Source organism: Rhamphochromis sp. 'chilingali' (genome assembly GCF_963969265.1).
Source record: "Rhamphochromis sp. 'chilingali' genome assembly, chromosome: 4".
Taxonomy (NCBI): domain Eukaryota; kingdom Metazoa; phylum Chordata; class Actinopteri; order Cichliformes; family Cichlidae; genus Rhamphochromis; species Rhamphochromis sp. 'chilingali'.
In genome coordinates, this window is record NC_137948.1 from 98,215 (window position 1) to 120,540 (window position 22,326).

General features: G+C 41.1%; 2 protein-coding genes across 4 annotated transcripts in view; both read left to right on the forward strand.

Moving 5' to 3' along the window:
* The window catches only part of LOC308395840 (uncharacterized protein), a 102,111-nt gene that overhangs the window by 69,635 nt on the left and 10,150 nt on the right, over nucleotides 1-22,326 (forward strand). Inside the window, exons 1-6 of one of the 3 annotated variants that reach the window (XR_013971481.1) lie at nucleotides 16,544-16,798; nucleotides 20,180-20,441; nucleotides 20,528-20,702; nucleotides 20,804-20,887; nucleotides 20,990-21,135; nucleotides 21,432-22,116. The exons of 1 other annotated variant lie outside the window; for it this stretch is intronic. The gene's annotated coding sequence lies outside the window, so the exon portion shown is untranslated. Of the gene's footprint in view, nucleotides 1-16,543; nucleotides 16,799-20,179; nucleotides 20,442-20,527; nucleotides 20,703-20,803; nucleotides 20,888-20,989; nucleotides 22,117-22,326 lie in introns of those variants that run through there. One more of the 3 variants, XR_013971480.1, reaches the window with a different exon arrangement.
* LOC308395839 (uncharacterized protein) lies at nucleotides 298-4,453 on the forward strand. The gene is made up of 9 exons (XM_080880842.1): nucleotides 298-444; nucleotides 1,687-1,995; nucleotides 2,082-2,256; nucleotides 2,359-2,442; nucleotides 2,545-2,690; nucleotides 2,885-2,968; nucleotides 3,086-3,267; nucleotides 3,627-3,851; nucleotides 3,937-4,453. Exons 2-9 carry the CDS (start codon nucleotides 1,697-1,699, stop codon nucleotides 4,332-4,334), a joined length of 1,593 nt encoding a protein of 530 aa, XP_080736968.1. The 5' UTR covers nucleotides 298-444; nucleotides 1,687-1,696; the 3' UTR covers nucleotides 4,335-4,453.

The window sequence follows — 22,326 nt, forward strand, 5'->3', positions numbered from 1 at the left end:
AGCGGATTATAATGGGGGACGCTTTTATTTTGTATAACTACCGGAAGTAGTTCCTGTGTACTGACGCTAGCTGGGTAGCTAGCGCCGCGTCGCTTAAAAAGCAGCCGGGCTTGTCTTAAACTTAAGAGGCTGACACTCGCTAAACCACCCGATCGCTCGCCAAGCGACTGTTTCACACTGGACTTATTTTTCGTTAATATGGGCCGATAATTCCTTTATTCTAGTGGTATGCCGGGAGTGGTGCGGCCTATTCGGATTAACGTAATGATGACACTATCAACGGCGCGCGTCAGTCCGCCCCTCCTCCAGTTTGAAATTGACCTTAGAAGACACCGTAGCGTATGCTGGACCCGCATGCATCTGTCCACCTCTCCTACGTTTTGAAATTGAGATTTGAACATCATTTTCTGAAGTATTCGGAACAACAGTGTAAGGTTTGACAAGGTAAGTGTATCTCTCTCTCTCCGGTTTAAAATTTAGCTTTGAAAGTGATTTTTTAATGTGTCTGGGTGATTCTTTGTCGTGGTCATGTTCGGCAGATGCTAACGCTAGTTAGCGGGTATTCAGCCGAGGTCTACAAAATGATGGTATCTACAAATGAGGTATCTACAAAATGATGGTGTGGTTAGCACTTGGACGTCACTTTATTCCAGAGGTATCGTTTGTAATTAAAACTTGTAAGAAGCGAAGTGATTTTTTTTCTTTGTATGTGTATCTTGGCGATCGCGATTATTTTCATGTGACTGGGTGATTCTTTGTCTGTCGTGGTCATGTTCGGCACCTAAAGCTATTTAGTGGATATTAAGCGTCTCCCGGTTTGAAAGTGATTTATTTATGCGTATGTCTCTCTGCCTGGATTGGAATTTATGCGTGTTTGGGTGATTTCTTTGTCTCGTGGTGAAGCTGGATGCTAAAGCTAGTTAGCGGGTATTCAGCCGCGGTCTACAAAATGATGGTATCTACAAATGAGGTATTTTAATGAATATTTTAATGCAAGTTTCCTGTTTTATTGTGAAGGTCCGCGTCGTATGTGAGTGTGATCAGTTTACGTTTCCCCTGTCCCGTCAGCCCAGATTCCTCCCAGCTGTGTTGCCCTCCTGTCTCTCAACCCCTGATTACTGGTGTGTGTATTTAAGCCCTGTGTGTTCTCCTGCCTGTTGCCGGTTCGTCTGTGTTCCTCCGTGTCAGTCTGTGTAACTCTGTGTCAGTCTGTTACCCTGTGTTCCACGGAGTCCTGTTCCTCGTCTGCGTCTCTCTGCTATTCATCATCCGTTGTCATATGCTCCCAGGTCTGTTATTTTAGTTCTCCCAGTTTAGGTGTCTTTAGTTGTTTGTTATACCCCACTGTTTGTTTGCTTCTACACCTCTGTAAATAAAACCACCGGTATCTCATCCACTGCCTGCATCTTGGGTCCTCCTTCTAAATCCACACGGCTCGCCTCGGCAGCCGTGACAGGTTGAACATGTAAAACTTGCATGTGCCATTCTCCTCATTTTTAAACTTTAAAACTTGTTTTAAAACTTTTTTTTTCTTTAAGTTTTTTTGGGGGGGTGGGATGGAAGCAAAGTTTGTGTGTGGATGTATTGTTGTTGTTCTTTGTTTGTTTTCTCATACTATCAAAATAAACTAAATTGATATGCAGTTTTTCTCTCTCACTTTCTGCCTCTCACTCTTTGTATTTACAGTGCAAACAAGATGGAGAGAAACATTGTCTACTGCCTGCTTTGTAAAAAGCCGCAACAGTCCATTCGCACACACCTGAGCAGAGTGTGCCTGAAAGACTGCACACCACAGGAATGTGAGGAAGAAGCTTCCAGAGCCATTGCTTCACAGAAGCTGTTTTCTAATGAAGGTAGAGTCTGGAACTTCTCAGAGCTCCAGGAGTACTGCAAGGATGAAGAATCTTGCATTAAACTCTGCACTCGCCTTCAAACACGTGGATTTATCATCACGAACAGTCCCCAAGCGTTTTCGACAGTTGTGCCAACAGCGAGGTATGATGACCTTATTGCCACTTCCACATATTGGATGACACATACAAACTTTCAATAATGTCTTACCTCTGTCACATTTGCAATAGGTCTGATAAGAAGGAAATTCTTGCCGTGGCCAAGAAGGATATTGAATATTTCCACACAAGACTTTCTGGCGGTGATTGCATCCCCACATATGCAATGACTACCTTCAGACAGTACTGCGAGGCCATCCTGATTTTACAACATGGACTGACAGGAAATGCTGTTCAAGAACTTTGTGTAAGTGCGCCACCAACAACCAAAGTGCACGATAAGTGAAATGACAGCTGATGTAAGTCTGTATTTCTTTAAGCTCCAACACCTTTTTTTTTACATACACAGGTAGAGGACTGGATGGCGCGGAAAGCAGTAGCTGATGGTGTTGAGCTGAGTGGTAACTTGAAGATAACCAGCCAGGAAGAACAAGTAAGTCATTCATTCTCAGCAGCGACTCTCTTCTTGCTCTATAGGCACCTTGTGAATTGATTTTATGAGATATTTAACATTGATTCCTTTTTTTCTCTGCAGTTGTTGGACTGCTATTTTAGGAACATCCGTCCAGTGTCCTTGCAAAATCAAATTGCTGGCAGCGATGACAGGGGCAAGTTCTTCCTAGGAGAATGTGGGGTCCCACTGTCCAACCCATCATTAGATGTAAAACGCCTGAAAGCGAGGTGAGTGCTTGACCTAACTGGATCAATAGCATATTAAGAAAGATTTGTTTCTTTGATCTGACAGAGAAACCCTAACCCTGGACTCATAACAGTCAGCCACATATGTTGCTGTATGTCAGAGATGTTCGCCCCTTGTATTTTGGTTTTTTCATCTCTCTTGGCTCTAATTAATTTGCATGCATTAAAAACCACAGATACCTGAGCACTGAACCTGGGGATGCTATGGCTGAGTCAGCATCAAGCTCAGTAGGAGGACTACCGACACCAGGACAGGCCAGGTACACTTTTTTTTAAAAATATCACACACTACCACAAGTCAACCTGTGTTACACGTTTCCACATTTAAAAACTTTTGATGGATTTGATGCATCCCCTCCTCTACACCTTTCATGTAGCACATCATCTACGCATCTGCCACTCCAAGAATGGGATGCCTTCCTGCAGGCCTTCCCGGTCACGCTGACTGGAGAGCCACCATCCAAACGGCAGTGTGTACAGGCTGGCTTTCTACAGCACAGACACCACTACAAGAAATGGAGGGATATTCAGCTGAAGAACAGAGTTGGGTACATTCTCGGTAAGGCCTGGGCATGTCATGTTAATGGAGCTGCTTCTGTTGCATTGCTTTGTTTGTTTTGTATGTATTTCAGAATGAAAATACTTTAATAATCTCTAAGAAAATTATGTGGAAATACACTTGTGTAGAGACAATAGCAGTAACAGTCTGAACTAATTAAATAATACAATACATGTAAGTTCAACCGACTCAATGTTGTACACCCAAATATACACAGATAGCTCAATTATAAATATATGGAATATTTTAAGGTACAAATACGTGATTGACTAAAATGCATATGGTTGATTTTTCATTTTTAAGCCGCAATAATCACTTGCATTATTTCTTGTACATCGCTTTGTGACCACTTCATTTAGGTCAGTCAGTTGGCAGAAGAGGAAACCCACCTCAGCCTGCACGTGTGCAGATGGCTTTGGACAAGGAGAAATGGGACACCAACAAGCCCACTGTCAATGCCATCTTGCAGGCCTGGGTTGCTCCGCAGCCCAGTATGCAAGACAACCAGTCCCTCATGTCTTCGATTGCAGAGCAGAAGTGGAAGGGCCTGGCTTTGCAAGACTTCGGGGAACGGAAGGGCAAAGGTAAAATGCACACAACATTTAGACAAATTGCAAGTGAACGTTTCTAAGAGCCCTGTCATGACCGATGGTCTCTTTCAACTTACAGGTGTGATCGCACTTATGCCTTTCCACAAAGGGGATATAGTGTGCGATTACCACGGGACATATATCACTGAAGCAGAAGGGAAACGGAGGCCCCAGTCGGGGTATCTGTTCTTCTTCAGGGACGAGTGTGACCGAGGGATGTGCATCGATGCCACTGCATTCCCCTGTGCCTGTCATCCCGACATTGACACCTATGGGAGGCGAATGAACCATTCCCGAAAAAATCCAAACATCAAGCCCCAGAAGTTTACAATGAACTTCCCTGCAGGACCTCAGGAGACAATACTTTTCATTGCCCTGAAGGACATCGCAGTTGGTGAGGAGGTATTATGGGACTACGGGGTAACTCGGAAATCTTATGGTGGTGAAGGGGAAGACTTGGAGTGGCTGGACAGCTGACTTTCATTTTATCTGTTCTTTTCCTCTTCTCTTTGCATGGGCTTTTTTTATGTAGTGATTTTATTCTAAAAAAACACAGATGTTTTTACATTGTCTTGCATGTAATTTAAATGTGGTTTGAGGGTTTTTTGTTTTGTTTTAATTTACGTATTGAAATAAAGTGTGATGTTTCCAAATTTAACTCTGCTTCATATTGTATTATTTACGTTCACCGTTTCGTGTTTTATTGTGAAAGTCTTGTGTTTCCATGTTCAGGTGTCTGGTTTTGCTTCCACTGTGGCTCCATTTTAATTTCTCATTTGTGTTCCCCGCGTCTTGACGCCTCCTGAAGAGCATGAGGATTAACATAGCCAAGGCAATTATGAAACACGTCAGGTTTACAGATGAATAATAACAATAATAATAATAAATGTGAGATACTAGCTCTACATGAGTGTCTCCTGCAGTTAATATGTAATACACAGATGAAAGATGAGGTGAGATATCTAGGCATTATCTCTTGTCATTTGCAAAGATTAACTACTAACAGAAAATAAGAATATCTCAATAATAGACTTAGAATTTTCTATTCTAACCCTAATTTTAAACAGGTGCCTGCAGATTTTTTGGGAGAATTTGGACAGTCTGTCTGACATCTGCATTTGCTCATATTTGTTTAACAGCCCGGGTCTGCGCTCAGGTGTCGCACTTTGGATAAATAAGAGCCGCTAAGTCTGACGTGAAAGTCATTTCTCAGTAGTCAAGTACGCGAGTCCGTACAGCGCAATCGTTTGAAAGTGTACTTGATGACATTTCTGTTAGAGTTTTTACTGCCACCCCCTCTTAATTTAAATATGAACAGAAATTACACAGATAATTAAAAAATGTATTTTAAGCACGTTGGGACCATTAGCTTACATGTTTTCAGTTTTATTTGTCATATGCAAGTTAGCACAGGGTCAACATTGCAATGAAATGTGTTTGACGAGCAGCAGTCACTCAGCAGCATGATACAGTAGGAGAAAATATAAGAAAATAAAATAATAAGAAAAAATAAAAATAGTAAGGAGCAAAATATTAGAGAGACATGGTAAAAGAGAAAAGATGACTAAATATATATTTATCTATAAATATAAATATATGTACACTAGTGATTAAATAAGAAAATCTTGAAAAGAAATATGACGGGAGGGCAGATGGGATATTGCACAGGAATGAGCAGCAGAAAATTACAGTATTGCACTTTTAAATATAAATATCAATGACAATAACGTGGAGTGACCAGTGCAGATTAAACATTATATGTATTATGAAACAGGTGGTTTGGTGACAGTGGTCCAGGTAAATGCTACATGGACACCTGATCAGAGGACAAGGGCTTAAAAGGTGTCTGTGTGTCTGTATGTTTCTATAATTGTACATATGGAGGACAGATAGCTGCATCGATGTGTTGCTCATCAATGACCAGCAATTAAGGGAGAGATACCAAATGACAGTTTGTAAAAAGATGGCATTACATCCCAAGCCTCCACTGTCCCAGTAACAACAGATTACCATGGAGAATATGGTTTTCAGCTGAGATTTCAGAAGGGTGGTAAAGCAAAGATGAATACATAAATAAATAAATAAAAAATAAAAACAATAATGAAAATGTCATTCTGCCTAATTCAAAATTTCCTAAAACCATACTGGCTGATCAGTTACCGTACAGTGAGATACCGTTTTCTTACTCAAGTACATAAAGGTTGGCTAGATTATAAGAGCGAAAGGTGAACAGTGAAGCTGTTAGTATGTTACTTGAAATTATAAAAAATGGACTTTATAAAATAAATACCTAAAGGTTTTTCAGAAATTATTACATAGAATAACAAAGCCATACTTTTACATATACTGAAAACTAGGGCTGGGCCATATTATACCGTTCACGGTAATACCGGTATAATGTTAGGCTACGATAGGAAAATGAAATATCGCGATAGAATATGAGTAAAACGCGCATGCGCAGTGCCTTTGTTTTCATACGCACATGGCCGATTGTTGAGTGAAACAGATGAACCAGAATTGGTTTGTAAAAATGGTGCAACTTCAGTGATGTGGAACTGGTTTGGTGTTTGTCCGTCAGATACACGACAAAGCACATTTTTTTTGCAGAACATGCAAGCGGCCGTCGGACTAAGATGCCCTTAAATCTGGGAGTAATCTGGGTCCTAAACTCTTAGTGATGCTTCAGGTCAAACGAACACTGCAGCATCACTAAGAGTTAAAAACTGTCTAAATTCTTTCATCTTTAATAAAACGATCAGCATTGCTGCTTTACCAGGTGTAACTATGAAGTTTAACTTCCAGGCATCCATGAAAACAAAATGTATTACATTTACAGGCGATCGTGGCTCAAGAGTTGGGAGTTCGCCTTGTAATCGGAAGGTTGCCGGTTCGAGCCCCAGCTTGGACAGTCTCGGTCGTTGTGTCCTTGGGCAAGACACTTCACCTGTTGCCTACTGGTGGTGGTCAGAGGGCCTGGTGGCGCCAGTGTCCAGCAGCCTCGCCTCTGTCAGTGCGCCCCAGGGTGGCTGTGGCTACAATGTAGCTTACCATCACCAGTGTGTGAATGTGTGTGTGAATGGGTGGATGACTGGATATGTAAAGCGCTTTGGGGTCCTTAGGGACTAGAAAAGCGCTATATAAATACAGGCCATTTACCATTTAACGGAGTTAGAAGCTAGCAGGAAGCTAGCGGAAGTTAGCTCGCTAGTTTCGCTAGTTACCTAAGCATGATATAGCATGTTCTGACTGAGAGATTTCTGAAAAAAATCAAACGTACAGCTCTGCTATCACTTCCAACATAAATGAAGACAGGAAACTAAACAGCAGTGACGTTTGTAGGGTTACTGAAGTTGGGCTAGCTGGTATATAATGATGTGCTACGTGATCACTAGTGACACAGCTATGTTAGCATAACATAAACAGTGAAGCTGGAGGACGAACACTAACATTTTTCCACTTATAAAAGTTAACGTGAAGGTTCTTCATGGTTAGAGACAAATGCAATCGCATGGCAGGATGCTGTAAACGGACCAAACTTCAGTCAGGAGAACAACTGAGATAATCCATCCACAATACGAGGTTAGTCATTAATATACTGCAACAACATGGGAATAGAGCAGCTGCCAGAGAATTCAACATTAATGAATCAATGGTACAGAAGTGGAGGAAGCAAGAAGAATGAGTTTAATAAAGTTTGATTTATCTGACTGCTTTGTTTCGCTTAATGTGCCTTATAATCCCGTGCACCTTACGGTCCGAAAAATACGTACTGCACACTGCAGTTTAATGTTGCAAAGCACCTCTTTTTAACTTCAGTGGATATTATACATGGTTATGCTCAGGATATGTCAGCCCATTTCTACTGGAAATGCCTTTTGGTTAAACTTTCAGCAAGGAATTTGCATTTGCACTGTTACATTTTTATAAAGCTTTAATGTACATAAAAACCAGCTTCTTGTTTAAGTGAAAATAAATGGAAGGTTGTCTTTTTGCGCTAGTAATGTTGTGGAGTTGTATTTTGTCTCGCATCAATTATATCGTCAGTTATATCGTTATCGCAAATTTTCAAATATATATCGTGATAAATATTTTTGGCCATATCGCCCTGCTCTACTGAAAACAAAAAAAGCTTTATCTTAAATGTACATAGTATCAGGGTAGGGGAGCTTGAAAGGAGCATGAAGGGTTTATATTCTCGATTTATTGGTCCTTTCCCAGCGGAAGCAAAGTTAAATCCTGTTACCATTCAGCTGGTTCTGCCTATTAAGGTGAAGATGGATAATATTTTTCATGTCTCCCAGGTGAGGCGAGTTTGTGCAGAAATAAGTGTGTGTGTGTGTGTGTGTGTGACAGAGAGACAGACAGAGAGAGAGAGAGAAATCACCAAGCACTAAAATTCAAATTTTGCACTGCAGACCTCACAGTGTCTGTCTGTCTGTGTGTGTGTCTGTGTTTGTGACAGACAGAGAGAGAGAGAGTGACACTTGCTGTGTATTTAAAAAACAAACGAAAGACAATGACAGACGCAGAAAATTTAACTTTTTTTTTTTCATTTTCTCTCACAAATGTTTACAAAAATAACATACATTATTTTCATCTCAACAATGATTTTTTAACAGAACATGATGTCAAAAACAGAATTATCAGATATATTTACAAAGCGAACATTTATTGTTTGATTACAAGAATTACGTTTTCAAAGCAAACAAGGTAAAATTAACAATTTTGGAAACATGTTTACAACCGTAACATGGCATCACACTCGTGTAACATGGGGAAAAAAATCAAAACTTAGTTTAAAAAAAAAAGACAATAAGTTTTTCATCACACCATAACTTGAAAAAGCACTGGATTGGTGAATTCTGTAACACCAATTCTTTATTTGTCCAACATTGACACCAAGTGCAGTCTTTTCTTGACAAATGCCTGGTAAGACCGGGCAGACAAGCCTGCAGCCTTGCAATCCCGCACATACTGTGCATATGCATTCTTTACCCTGACTGAAGGGTCCGTGTTCACAAAGCCTATCTCTATGTCTGACCAACGCCTGCTGACATTGGCAGGGATGAACACTGCGCTTGTGCTCACAACCTGAGGCTCTTCATCCTCCAGCAGGACGGGAAGTTCCACATGATCAAGCTCCAGTTGCAGTGTTGGAGGCTTCTTCTTTGGATGCACTGGCTGGATCACCATACGATATGGGATGTCGTAGTACAGTTTGTACAGGGTGAATCCAAACGTACGCTGACATGGAGATGTAGACAGAATCTTACATTTCTGAAGGTCCGCTTGACTGACCTTTAGCTCGAGTAGCAGATCCTTGATTTTCTCAAAAGATACGAAATCCCGGTTCATCAGGAGGCCAACTGAACTCACCAGAACGAGAATTTTCTTCTGAGTTTCAGGATCGATCTGTTTTGGAAGCCTTTTCAGTACATCGACCAACCATGGCATGCCATGTTCCTTGTATCTGTCAAGATTCCGGGCATAGCAAAGCGAACGTCGCTCCATCTCCATTGCAATATCTCCAACCATGGCTGATGACTGTGCCTCCACTGAAGGCTGTTGGTCATCGTTGTGGACTTCAACAAAGTCAACGAAGTTCCAAGTTGCCTTACGGGTTCCCCGGAGATCACGAAATTTCAAGTCGGGGAACCACCTGATCTTCATTTCAACGAAGCCAGCCTTCAGGCATTCTTGAACATCTTTGCCACAATCTTCAATGAGCACCCTGGCCCTGGAGAAGGTGAAAGGTGTTGGAAAAGAGTCCCTTATGGCGAGGTTCTCAACCAATGCGGAAAGGTTGACGTGTCCCTTCAAATTCTCAGGGCACTTGGCTCCCTGGAGCGCAGCGACGGGGATCTCTTCATTTCGCCGAAAAATATCTTGCAGCAGAAGGAGGAGAAGTGAGGGACCAACTATGGCAGGCTCACACCCCATGTTACATGTGAGGGAAAACACCCTGCGAACTCGAAGAACCTGTAGGGGATCCTTGGTCCAGTGTAACAAAGGGGGAGGTGTGTCCTCAATTGCTGGCCCAGTTGCAGGGCCAAGCGCCATGAAGCCCCGGACATGTGTGGCACTGAATTCATGCCGAGAACTTGTGCCCAGGGCAGAGGAATACACAATGTCAACGTTAGACAAGGGGTGTCCATGGAATGCCTCTTCTAGTGCTATTTCTAGCTGAAAGGCTCTCCACGTGGGCAGAAACCCACCTTTGCCCTCGTGCTGTTGGCCCAGCTGCCAGAGCTCCTCAACCATGTGGGTTAGACACTGCGAAAGGACAGACTGGAGGCTTAACTCTTCCTCCTTCCATTGGAAAGGTACGAGCATTGGGACGTTCTCCAATAACCTTTGGATATTAGGAATCCGGAAGAAAGAGTGAGCAGGAATGGGTTCCTTCAGTACTCCTAAATGCTCTTCATCCAGCCCCTGGACCATCTCAATGCGCAAGGGGTAGTTGCATTTGGACTTGATGGCAAGGTCCTGCATGTGGACGTAGTAATCCTCCGCACGTGTGTGAATAGCTTTCTGGTAGTTGGGGTGGCTCAGCCCACAATTCACTATCAACCCACTTACTGGGTGTCGGAAGGTTGATTGATAGTGGGTGTGTGGACTGGACACGTAAAACTGCCAAAAGGTGACAAACGGCAGACTGGCAATTTTAGCCAAAGCTGGAGCAACATCCAGCTCATGTTGATCCAGCACTGTCTGAAAGTTTGCACACTCGTGCATGGACATGGCGGTGAAAAGTGTTGCTCTTGGCCCAACCAACAACTGTAAACCAGCTCTAGACCAAAAAAATTGGGTGTTGGTGTCATCTGGAATCACATTGCACGCCACATGCAGAGAACACCGAACGATATTCTGGAAATCTGTGATTTTGGATAAAATGAGTGGTTCATGTGACTTTTGGCCAAACTTGTAAACAAAAAAATGGAGATCCAATGTCGGATGTTCAAGCAACAAATCCTTGGACTGATCAATAGTACAAAGCACGAACTCTTGATCCTGAGGTAGGACATTCATGTACCCTTTGTTCTGCAGGACTGTCTTCTGTACAGAGGGTCGATCAAGATCTCCCACTGGGAGGGTTCTAAGACTCTTCACAAAGTTGACCATCATACCATTGATGAGTTCAATGGTTTCTGTGAGAAAATATCCCGGGGACTGACAGGCTTTGTCCACCTTAACAAGGGATCTGGGAATTGCAACAACATGCAATTTATAACCTTCGTCCAGCTCAATAAGGTCGATGCCTCGAACCTTGTGTAGCACTTCCAGGCCTTGAATGGAAAACTTGGTGAGATCCAAATGTTTCTTGATTAAATGCCAAGAATTGCGCAGTTGTTGGATCCGGTACAGAGAAAGGTTGAACTTTGAAAACAACAGCTTCAACCTTTCCAGGAATTTCAGTTCGATAACGATGCCATCGAAATCAAACTGAGCATCTAGTTGCTCATGAGCATTGTCAATAGTACTGGCCTGCAGAGGAATGAGGATCTCTGGGTCAGTAAGGAAATCTGAAACACTGGAGGAACTCAAAAATGCTGTGGCCAAACCATCCATGTTCTCCCTAGCAACATCCTCCATGGCTGGTGGAATCTGGTAAGTAAAAAGAAAAAAATTGGGTAAGTACACACAATAAAATCAGGTAACACACACACAGCAGGTAAGTGCATACACACACACACACACACACACACACACACACACACACACACACAAACAGCAGGTAAGTGCACTGTGTTGTGGTTTGCAGTGTTTTGTGTTGTTTTCACTTTAAATTTGTAAAAGGAAAAAGCTGAAAATTTAAATAGTTAAAAGTTTAATTGTGAATAGTTGATTTTTTTTTATATGATTTGTTTATTACATTTTATGTAGAGTGAATAAATAAGAGTATATTTACGGTGGCCCCTAGAGACAAAGCACATACAAACTTCAAATCACGTACGAACGCTGAAGCATGTACAAACTCCAAAACACGTAAAAACTCCAAAACACGTGAAAACACGTAAAAACTCAGAAGCACATAAAAACTCAAAACACGTACAAAAGACAACAGAAGTTGAATAAATAAGAGTATATTTACGGTGGCCCCTAGAGACAAAGCACATACAAACTTCAAATCACGTACGAACGCTGAAGCATGTACAAACTCCAAAACACGTAAAAACTCCAAAACACGTACAAAAGACAACAGAAGTTGAATAAATAAGAGTATATTTACGGTGGCCCCTAGAGACAAAGCACATACAAACTTCAAATCACGTACGAACGCTGAAGCATGTACAAACTCCAAAACACGTAAAAACTCCAAAACACGTGAAAACACGTAAAAACTCAGAAGCACATAAAAACTCAAAACACGTACAAAAGACAACAGAAGTTGAATAAATAAGAGTATATTTACGGTGGCCCCTAGAGACAAAGCACATACAAACTTCAAATCACGTACGAACGCTGAAGCATGTACAAACTCCAAAACACGTAAAAACTCCAAAACACGTACAAAAGACAACAGAAGTTGAATAAATAAGAGTATATTTACGGTGGCCCCTAGAGACAAAGCACATACAAACTTCAAATCACGTACGAACGCTGAAGCATGTACAAACTCCAAAACACGTGAAAACACGTAAAAACTCAGAAGCAGGTAAAAACTCAGAAGGACATAAAAACTCAAAACACGTACAAAAGACAACAGAAGTGCTCCAGGATAGCCGGAAAACCCATCACTAACACACACACAGCAGGTAAGTGCACGCACACACACACACACACACACACACCAAAAATTACTGAACTTACCTTAAGGTCCAAAGAAGATAAATCCCCAATGAAGAGAGCTGTTGATGGTCTGAATGTTAGGTCCAAAATGAGTGAACTGAGAGGTGTTGCCCTTTTATAGGTGGTGTTTCTCAATGTAGAAATAAGTTTTGAGGTTTACTTCTTTTTTCAAAAAGTTATTGACAAGAAGAACTTTAATGTCTAAAATTACACAAACACGAAATTTGTCTGTGGGACCATTTTTGGTCATTTGCATTTTTCAATTCCAAGTAGGGTTGCCAACTCCCTGAAAAATAAATAAGGGACACCTCGTGGCCCAATTGTCTTCACCCTTCCCTGTGTGGTGAATTTTTTTAGCTCTTTTTTTGTGTGTGACATTATTTTTTTAACCATTTGACTTGAAGTTCATTTAAGTAGATGCATATTCTTTGTGATATGAACACATGGGAAACAAATGATAATTTATCCATTTATTTTTAACGCAAAATGATAACATTAACACAATAAAATAGGTATCTTTCCTAAACGAAAGACTGGTACGCTTCACTTTTTGTGCAAAATGACAAAATTAACACAAAGAACTCTGTCCTGCTTAAACTAAAATTATATAAATTAATAGAAAACAATAGAAAGAAAAACATTATTGTAACAGTGCACATTTAGTGCAATTAGAAAAGTGCAAAAAAAAAAGTCTGTGGAACACCTGTAAACACAACATTTGTGCCTCAAAGGCCTTGACTGTAGCTGAAAGTTGAAGTAAAAAAAACCCAACAAACTCATGAACTCAAGCTCAATGCTACATTATGTGGAAACAGACTACTTTTTCCATTTGTGTTTTTTTTTTAGCTCTTGCTGCAGTTAGGAGTTGTTTGTCGTTCAGGATTGCAGAGTAAAACTCTGAGCAAGACATGGGATGCTGAGTACAAAGGATACAACAGCCTGCATATTGGGGAGGTCAGCTGCCTGAAGAATTTCCATCCACTTCTCTGCTGTTCCCTTGGACTGCCACTTTTCCTTCTCCTGATGTTCTATGAAGCGCATTGAGGCGACTTTTGTTGTGATTTGGCGCTATATAAATAAAATTGAATTGAATTGAATTGAATTGAATTCTTTGGTGAGGTGCTTCAGGAGGCTGGTTGCAGTGACACACTCTTCATAAAGCTCAGCCATAGAGATGTTTAACCTGCCAATAGAGATGAGAAGTTGACATAAATCCTAAGTGGTACATAGAACATTTACAGTGGTAAATAAATGGAAAAAATGTATTGTATATGTTTATAACGTTGTATAGCATTTAAACAATACAATAAGTATAGTTTATTTATTATGTATTTATCCATCATTATATTAAGTATATGAACTCCTTGAATTTGTAAAACAGTGTATAAAAGATTGCATGCGTGTGTATATACACTACAAACAAAGTTAATGATTATGGTTTTATTTATATATGTTATCTATCAATTGTATTTGTTTATTTTTAACCATCAATACTATTAAAACATGGTTTATCATTTCACTGGCAAATGTTTTCTTCTTACCTGCCAGCCAGGTCAAGTCAAGTCGGCGTTATTGTCACTTCAACCATATACAGTTTAACAGTACACAGTGAGGCTAAACAAGGTGAAGCCGTTCAATGATCTTCTCCATGTCATCAAAGGAAATCTTCACAGATGCTAGAGAGATGGGCTGCCGGTGGAAATACCAGTTTTCTTCTGAAAAGTCAAACCGCTTCCGGACATAACTGATGGCAGTGTCTAGGAAGGCTGTAAACTCCTGCCTGGCACCATCAGCATCAGATGGCGAGAGACGCTGGAGCTTTTGTCTTGTTAGGTACCCGTAGAACCCATTATCTCTTCTCTGAAAAAGTCTTTTCAGGAAACACTCCATGATGGAATAGAGGTCAACAGACGTGGTTACATTCTTCTCCAGTTTTTTCACCACTTCTTCAAACAGACACATGACATTATTACAGAAGAGGAGGTAGACTTCCACAATGTCTGCCTCTCCCTCAACTACAGCAGCATCTTCTGTCAACTTCAGCAATTCCTTCAGGTGCCTTGGACATTCCTCACCAATGCTGATGAGATATGACTTCAGTGGGTCCCAGTTCTGCAGCAGGCGGGTGATTGCAGGGTTGAGTGACAGCCATCTCGTCACAACATGGCGCAGGATATCATGGAATTCAATGTCACAAAATTCACAGAACTCTTTCAGGGACTCTCTCCTTTTGGCAGAGGTGGAAAAGAAGCTGTATATCTTGAGGACAATATTTTCCACATCAACAGAGAGCTTGTCCAGGACTTTTTTCACAGTGTTATTAATAATATGTGCGTGGCAGTTGCCACGAAGGATCTCACTGTTGGTCTCTTTGAATTTTGTGAGGACTGAGTTGTGGATGCCATAATTTGCATTGTCAGCACTGAATGCAGAAACCTGATCTAAGGATAGCCCCACGTTTTCAAGAGAGCTTTGTATTATTTTTACTATTCCCTCTGCAGACTCATCTGGATTTTTACAAAATCCAATATCTTGTTGACAACTACAGCCTCTGGTGTAAAAAACTGCAAGGCCAAGGGGAAACATCTTCCGATTTCCCTTATTTGAAGCATCAGTGTGAAGAGAGAATGGTGAAGTTGCACCACTGTTCTATTTTTTGATCACCTCTTCTATTGCCTTTGGTGACACAACATCTGTGACAACTGCTTCAGCTTTCGTCCTCCCAAAGGACATCTTTTTGGCAATACTGGAGTCATTCAGCGTTCGTACATTCAGTTTGAGTGCACAGTCACCCGAGTTATAACTTAAACCGTGCTTTACAGTGTGGTAGACATGGGTCACCTCTGCAGCAGTCACCTATAAAATAGAAATATATATATATATTACAGTATATCTGTATAGTTTGTGTAGTTTATCAACTGACTTTAAAATATAAATTACGCATGCAACTTGTAAGAAATGGGTATGGTCATATATATGTATGTTTTCAATATAATGTGTATTCTTTATATATATTCAATTCAGTAGTATTTTATTAATCCCAGAGGGAAATTAGGTGTTGTTGCAGCTCAGACTAATCAAGTCTTCAAAGAGTTGTTGAAGACCACAATCACTGTGGGAAGGAAGGATCTCTGCCTTGCCTTGAAACTGAAGTCTCTTCTGTGTCAACTTATTCAGGCTTTGTGGCTTCAGTTGAGGTATTATTTCAGCTTTTCTAATGCTAATCAGCTGCTCCCGTTTGTAAACCCGCTTGTTCCCATGATTACGCATCATAACTCATAATCATTATTCATCTGTGTATTACTTTTATGTATTAGTCACCTATTCGTTGTAATCATCTATCCTTGCAGTTGTTTATTACACAAAACAAATTATATTATCAAATTTTGGCCCATTGAAATCCATTATAAACGCTATTTTTCACTGCCCAACCATTACCATTAATTTAAAAGTGATCTTTTCACGTTCACTGACGATTTGAGGTAGGGGCCTTAGAGTTGTGATTTTTTTATTAGTCCACCAGGTGGCGCCCTGTTTCTTCTCTTTTTCATTTTTGAGCATTGAACAAACTCAAGCCAAAAATTCAGGTTTTGAGCATGTCTTTCTGCTTTAAAAAGTGGGAAAAAAGAGTGGTGTTGTGTGTCACTATCGATGACCTTCATATTTTTAAACAATATAAAGGTCTTTATGCCTAAAAAAAAGAAAAAAAATACACAAACACACTTTCAATCTTAAAATGTATTCAAAAGCTTTCAAAAGTATTTTCTCTCAGACAGCCACACTGCAATACAAACAAATTAAATATAAAAGCATGGACCAAAAGCAAAATAGATTTTATTTTTACCTTCAAAATAATTTTTAAAATGCAGCTGCGTTGAATGACCTATGACCCGGAAGTAGTCGTTGATAGAAAGCTGAGCTAAACTGCTTTGGAAATAGACGTGCATTGAGCAGAAAATGGAGCTTCTGTCATCTCACACTGTCAATCGATCATGTAGAGACACCAATTATCTGCAAATTGTGAGCGAAGCGGAGATCGATGGGAACAGCCATTGGATGATAATACCTTTGCTCCTGAAGCGGCATATACAGGGCTGGACTCAGCGTGCGTGAAATTGTGCACAGTGAACATTCCGCTAACGCTTTCGGAGGTAAGTGCTCATCCATAAGCATTCTTACATTACCACTGAATTAGAGGGTTACGACAAAAGTAATGTTTTTAATAATGTTTTTAAATCTTAAGGCTGTCGCCTTAAGATTGACGTCACGACGACTTCCTTTCAGTCTATGTTGTTTACCTTTTTCTCGATAAGTTTTATGTCACCAAGGGCCTGTTCTTCGTACCGCGCTAAGTAAGTTAGCTGGATTAGATTGTTGACGATTTCGCGTGATCCTGGATCGTTCGGTTCCCCGAAGCCCATCCGGGACTTGCTGTCATAGCAACAGAGCCGTAAGCGTAAACCTGCTGGGGAGCAGGCTTACTTTATGTAAACAGGATTAGATCGCGGCCACGCAGGTATGTCCGCGTCATTCATACGAAAGCAACAGCGATATTCCACCACTGTTTCACCATAAATAAATAACATCAATGTAACTAAAGATAATGCAGCACTTGATCCTTTTATTGATTTCACACAGATACATACAGGTCATTCCCTAAAAAAGGGAAATGTACTATTAACATTCTATTACATGTATGTGATTATTACAGATGTAATTCATATTTCAGAGTAGTAATTGTAAATTACTTCGTGTAATCAAGATGAGAGACCACGGCTATAAAAGCGAAGGTGGATTTGGGAAGTCTGTCGCAGCCATGTCCTGTCCGTTTACGCGAGCAACCCATTGCGGAAGGTGCAAGATTGATAAGGAGAGTCCTCAGAATTCAGCGTATATTGCGGGACAGACAGGATCCTTTAGCTCAGCGCGACAGTGTGCTCATAGAGAGATATCGATTTTCCCGTGAGGGTATTATTCACTTAACCAACTTGTTGACGAGGGGGTGCAGGACCACCACCTGTCTTTTTTTTTGCTCTGCCCTTTTCTTGGTTGCTGTTATGAACAAACAAACAGAGTATTCCAGGGTCTCTTTCCAAGAGACTAAAAGCAATATAAGTGATAAATATTACCATTCTGTAGAATATTCTTATATTTCACTTTTACTTGTTCCCATGTTCTAGTGGGTCCTGTTGTGGCTCTAATGTGAAAGGGGATATAATATAACATATTATAATATAATATAATGTAATATAATATTGGATAATATGGTGTGATATGATAAATCTACCCTACCGCCTACTGGTGTTGGCCAGAGGGGCCGATGGCGCAATATGGCAGCCTGGCTTCTGTCAGTCTGCCCCAGGGCAGCTGTGGCTACAACCGTAGCTGCCTCCACCAGTGTGTGAATGTGAGAGTGAATGAATAGTGGCATTGTAAAGCGCTTTGGGTGCCTTGAAAAGCGCTATATAAATCCACTCCATTATTATTGTTATTATTGAATTACTTACGAGTTTGATTTGTCAGCAACTTTCTGCCAGCCCTCTCTCCTTGCTTTTGCAGCCTTTGCAGTGTTCCCTTGCGTTTTAATTAAACTCTGAAACTCCTGAAATCCCTCACTCAAGAGTTCTTGCTCTGCTGCCGAAAAATACCGAGCGCGCTCCTTCGACATTTTCGCCGACCAATCAAAGGGTTGCCGATCAATGTTTCTACTATCGATGCGTAGCCCCTGTTGGGCCACCCAGTGATCTCACATTACTTCATCCAGCTATACTAATCGTCAACAACAGGTGTGTTCGGGGAACCGGAATAGCGAGCTCAGAGTTAGCGCGATGATTTGGTCTTGGATGTTTCATTTAATCTTGGATGTAGTAAGCGACGTACGAAGCACAGGGCCCAAGTCCCTTAGTTTTATAGTAAACGAGAGCAGATCGCTTCTAAACGTCGGTGATAAGGTTGCACATGTAATCTTGGACACTTATAAACCCGACCGAGCCTGCCCGCCTGCTGTTGTTACCCGCGGACAATGCGCTTATGGTAAATGGTAAATGGCCTGCATTTGTATAGCGCTTTTCCAGTCCATAGGACCCCAAAGCGCTTTACACAACATTCAGTCATTCAGTCATAATAATCTAATTATCCACAACTCTTGCACTTAATCTATAATAAAATGATGACAGAAAAATTTTATAGCCCTGCCTTTAGTAGCCTCACACAGCTCCTACTGTTTCCTCCTCATGTCCTTACCAGCCATGTCTGGACAATGTTATATCATGAGTAATATTATTTTTTAAAAATCCATCTAAATAAAACACACACATGCACACACAGTGACATTTTAGACCTTCTTCAGAATACTGTATATACTATGGGCATCACTGTGCTGATCCAGAATCCTTACATATTTATTTATTACTAGAGCTACAATAATAAAGCAATGAGGAGGGGGAAGTAATAAATATGAAATAATGTCATTATGATGATTCCATTTGTTTCACTATCCACTCTGTGGAGGGGGAAAGCTTATTACATGTTTAAACTGTAGAGATACAATAATTTTACTGCTGTAAAATCCAAATGTTGTCGTATTTAAAATATAAATCTAATATAATCTGCTTCTTAATGTATGTTCTTTAAAATGCAGCTTTTTAAAAAAATATATTATAATTATAATAATGCATAATTAAGTGAACATCCATATTAGATCGTTTTTTAGTGAAATATAATCCCTCCAGAAAGGCAGGAAAAGCCCGAAAACTTACTTTAAAACTAAATATGTTCCCTAAAACGGGGACAAAGCTACAGACCCATGACAGCCTTGCACAGGTAGCCAGCAGCTGTGACCAGCACTACCTGTGCAGTTAATACAAGGACAGGTAATGTTTGTCGCGCTGTTGCACACACAGCACGCTCATTTGTTTCAGTTCGTCAGTTGCAACAAGACAACTTACCAACGTGTACGTAATAAGCCAATACTCCTGGGTGCTACACACTACAGTGTACGCTGTACACCTACTTACTGGTTTTTGTCGCATCAGTCTGTGTCTCTGAGTTAACTTGTGTTTCTCCTACAGCTCCGGACCGCTAAAAATGCGCGTGCTATTTGTGAGCTCGTTCCCGGCTTGTAACCAGCGCGTTCTGCCGTCAAGGGCGATCATTGGTTAAATGTGATCATCTGACTGATGCAAGCCAGATTACTAGTTAAATATTATTGTTGAGGGGCACAGACAGGACTCCGCACACACGCACACACACACAAAAAAAAATTATTTTTTTTAAAAGTTGCCTCAACAAAAGGGCACTTTGGGCACCCATCAGGAAAGGGGCGGGTGCTCAAGCCCGTCTAGCCCCCCCCCCCTCCACGTGCCTGCTTCTGTCTGTGTTTGTGACAGAGAGAGAGAGAGAGAGAGAGAGAGAGAGTGACACTTGCTGTGTATTTAAGAAACAAACGCTCAAACAAACGAAAGAGAATGACAGACGCAGAAGGCGATTGTACTGTTTGTGGCAACAGACTACTCTTTTCTCCCCTTGTACAGTGCCTCCTGAAGTCGTGTGTGTCGACCTGAGCAGAGTGTGCCTGAAAGACTGCACACCACAGGAATGTGAGGAAGAAGCTTCCAGAGCCATTGCTTCACAGAAGCTGTTTTCTAATGAAGGTAGAGTCTGGAACTTCTCAGAGCTCCAGGAGTACTGCAAGGATGAAGAATCTTGCATTAAACTCTGCACTCGCCTTCAAACACGTGGATTTATCATCACGAACAGTCCCCAAGCGTTTTCGACAGTTGTGCCAACAGCGAGGTATGATGACCTTATTGCCACTTCCACATATTGGATGACACATACAAACTTTCAATAATGTCTTACCTCTGTCACATTTGCAATAGGTCTGATAAGAAGGAAATTCTTGCCGTGGCCAAGAAGGATATTGAATATTTCCACACAAGACTTTCAGGCGGTGATTGCATCCCCACATATGCAATGACTACCTTCAGACAGTACTGCGAGGCCATCCTGATTTTACAACATGGACTGACAGGAAATGCTGTTCAAGAACTTTGTGTAAGTGCGCCACCAACAACCAAAGTGCACGATAAGTGAAATGACAGCTGATGTAAGTCTGTATTTCTTTAAGCTCCAACACCTTTTTTTTACATACACAGGTAGAGGACTGGATGGCGCGGAAAGCAGTAGCTGATGGTGTTGAGCTGAGTGGTAACTTGAAGATAACCAGCCAGGAAGAACAAGTAAGTCATTCATTCTCAGCAGCGACTCTCTTCTTGCTCTATAGGCACCTTGTGAATTGATTTTATGAGATATTTAACATTGATTCCTTTTTTTCTCTGCAGTTGTTGGACTGCTATTTTAGGAACATCCGTCCAGTGTCCTTGCAAAATCAAATTGCTGGCAGCGATGACAGGGGCAAGTTCTTCCTAGGAGAATGTGGGGTCCCACTGTCCAACCCATCATTAGATGTAAAACGCCTGAAAGCGAGGTGAGTGCTTGACCTAACTGGATCAATAGCATATTAAGAAAGATTTGTTTCTTTGATCTGACAGAGAAACCCTAACCCTGGACTCATAACAGTCAGCCACATATGTTGCTGTATGTCAGAGATGTTCGCCCCTTGTATTTTGGTTTTTTCATCTCTCTTGGCTCTAATTAATTTGCATGCATTAAAAACCACAGATACCTGAGCACTGAACCTGGGGATGCTATGGCTGAGTCAGCATCAAGCTCAGTAGAAGCCTCTTCTGTTGCATTGCTTTGTTTGTTTTGTATGTATTTCAGAATGAAAATACTTTTACCCACCTCAGCCTGCACGTGTGCAGATGGCTTTGGACAAGGAGAAATGGCACACCAACAAGCCCACTGTCAATGCCATCTTGCAGGCCTGGGTTGCTCCGCAGCCCAGTATACAAGACAACCAGTCCCTCATGACACTTAAAAAGTTAACGGCTACAACAACGGGGAAAAATTGTTTAAAAAGAAGCCTTGCGGTGGATCCGATTCCTCCCACCCAAATGTTATTTAGGTGAAAATAAAACTGCCACCGGACACGTTTGCTTGAGGAATCCATCAGACCAGACCACCTCCATTTTATGAACCCACAGAACCCTCCCCATCCAGCTCTCCCCTCCTCACCCCTCCTCCTCTCCCATCCTCTGTGTGGAAAAAACCATGTTTCAGAACTGTCGGATGTTTATGGACGGGGAATCCAAAGAGTTGCCTTGGTATGTGCAAATACCTTTTACGTAGCCCATCTCAAATTACGTTAAAAAAAATAAAGAAGGCAATTTCAGAATACCTGTCTCCAGCTATCCCTCCTAGGTCAACAAAGGCACCCATCTTCCACCATGAGCAACAGGAAGGCCTAACCCAGAAGAAGCCTAACATGAAAAAACAACATGATCTGTTACCTTGTACAGACTGGTGGAGATCGGAGATTTTAACGAGGAGTGGCCAGAGACAAACGGTATGTAAAATCCACCCTGAATGAAAGAGCTGAACCTCGGAGGAATAGAGTACAATCGGATGATCCACACTTTTTTTATTAAAGTTTGCAAAATTTACAGACTTATTAAAGCGGTTGATCATCAGAAAAATGTTTCAGAAGACCGTTATCATCAATCTCTGAATAAAAATAACCACAAATTTAGTAACTTTGATTAGACCAGCTATCTCA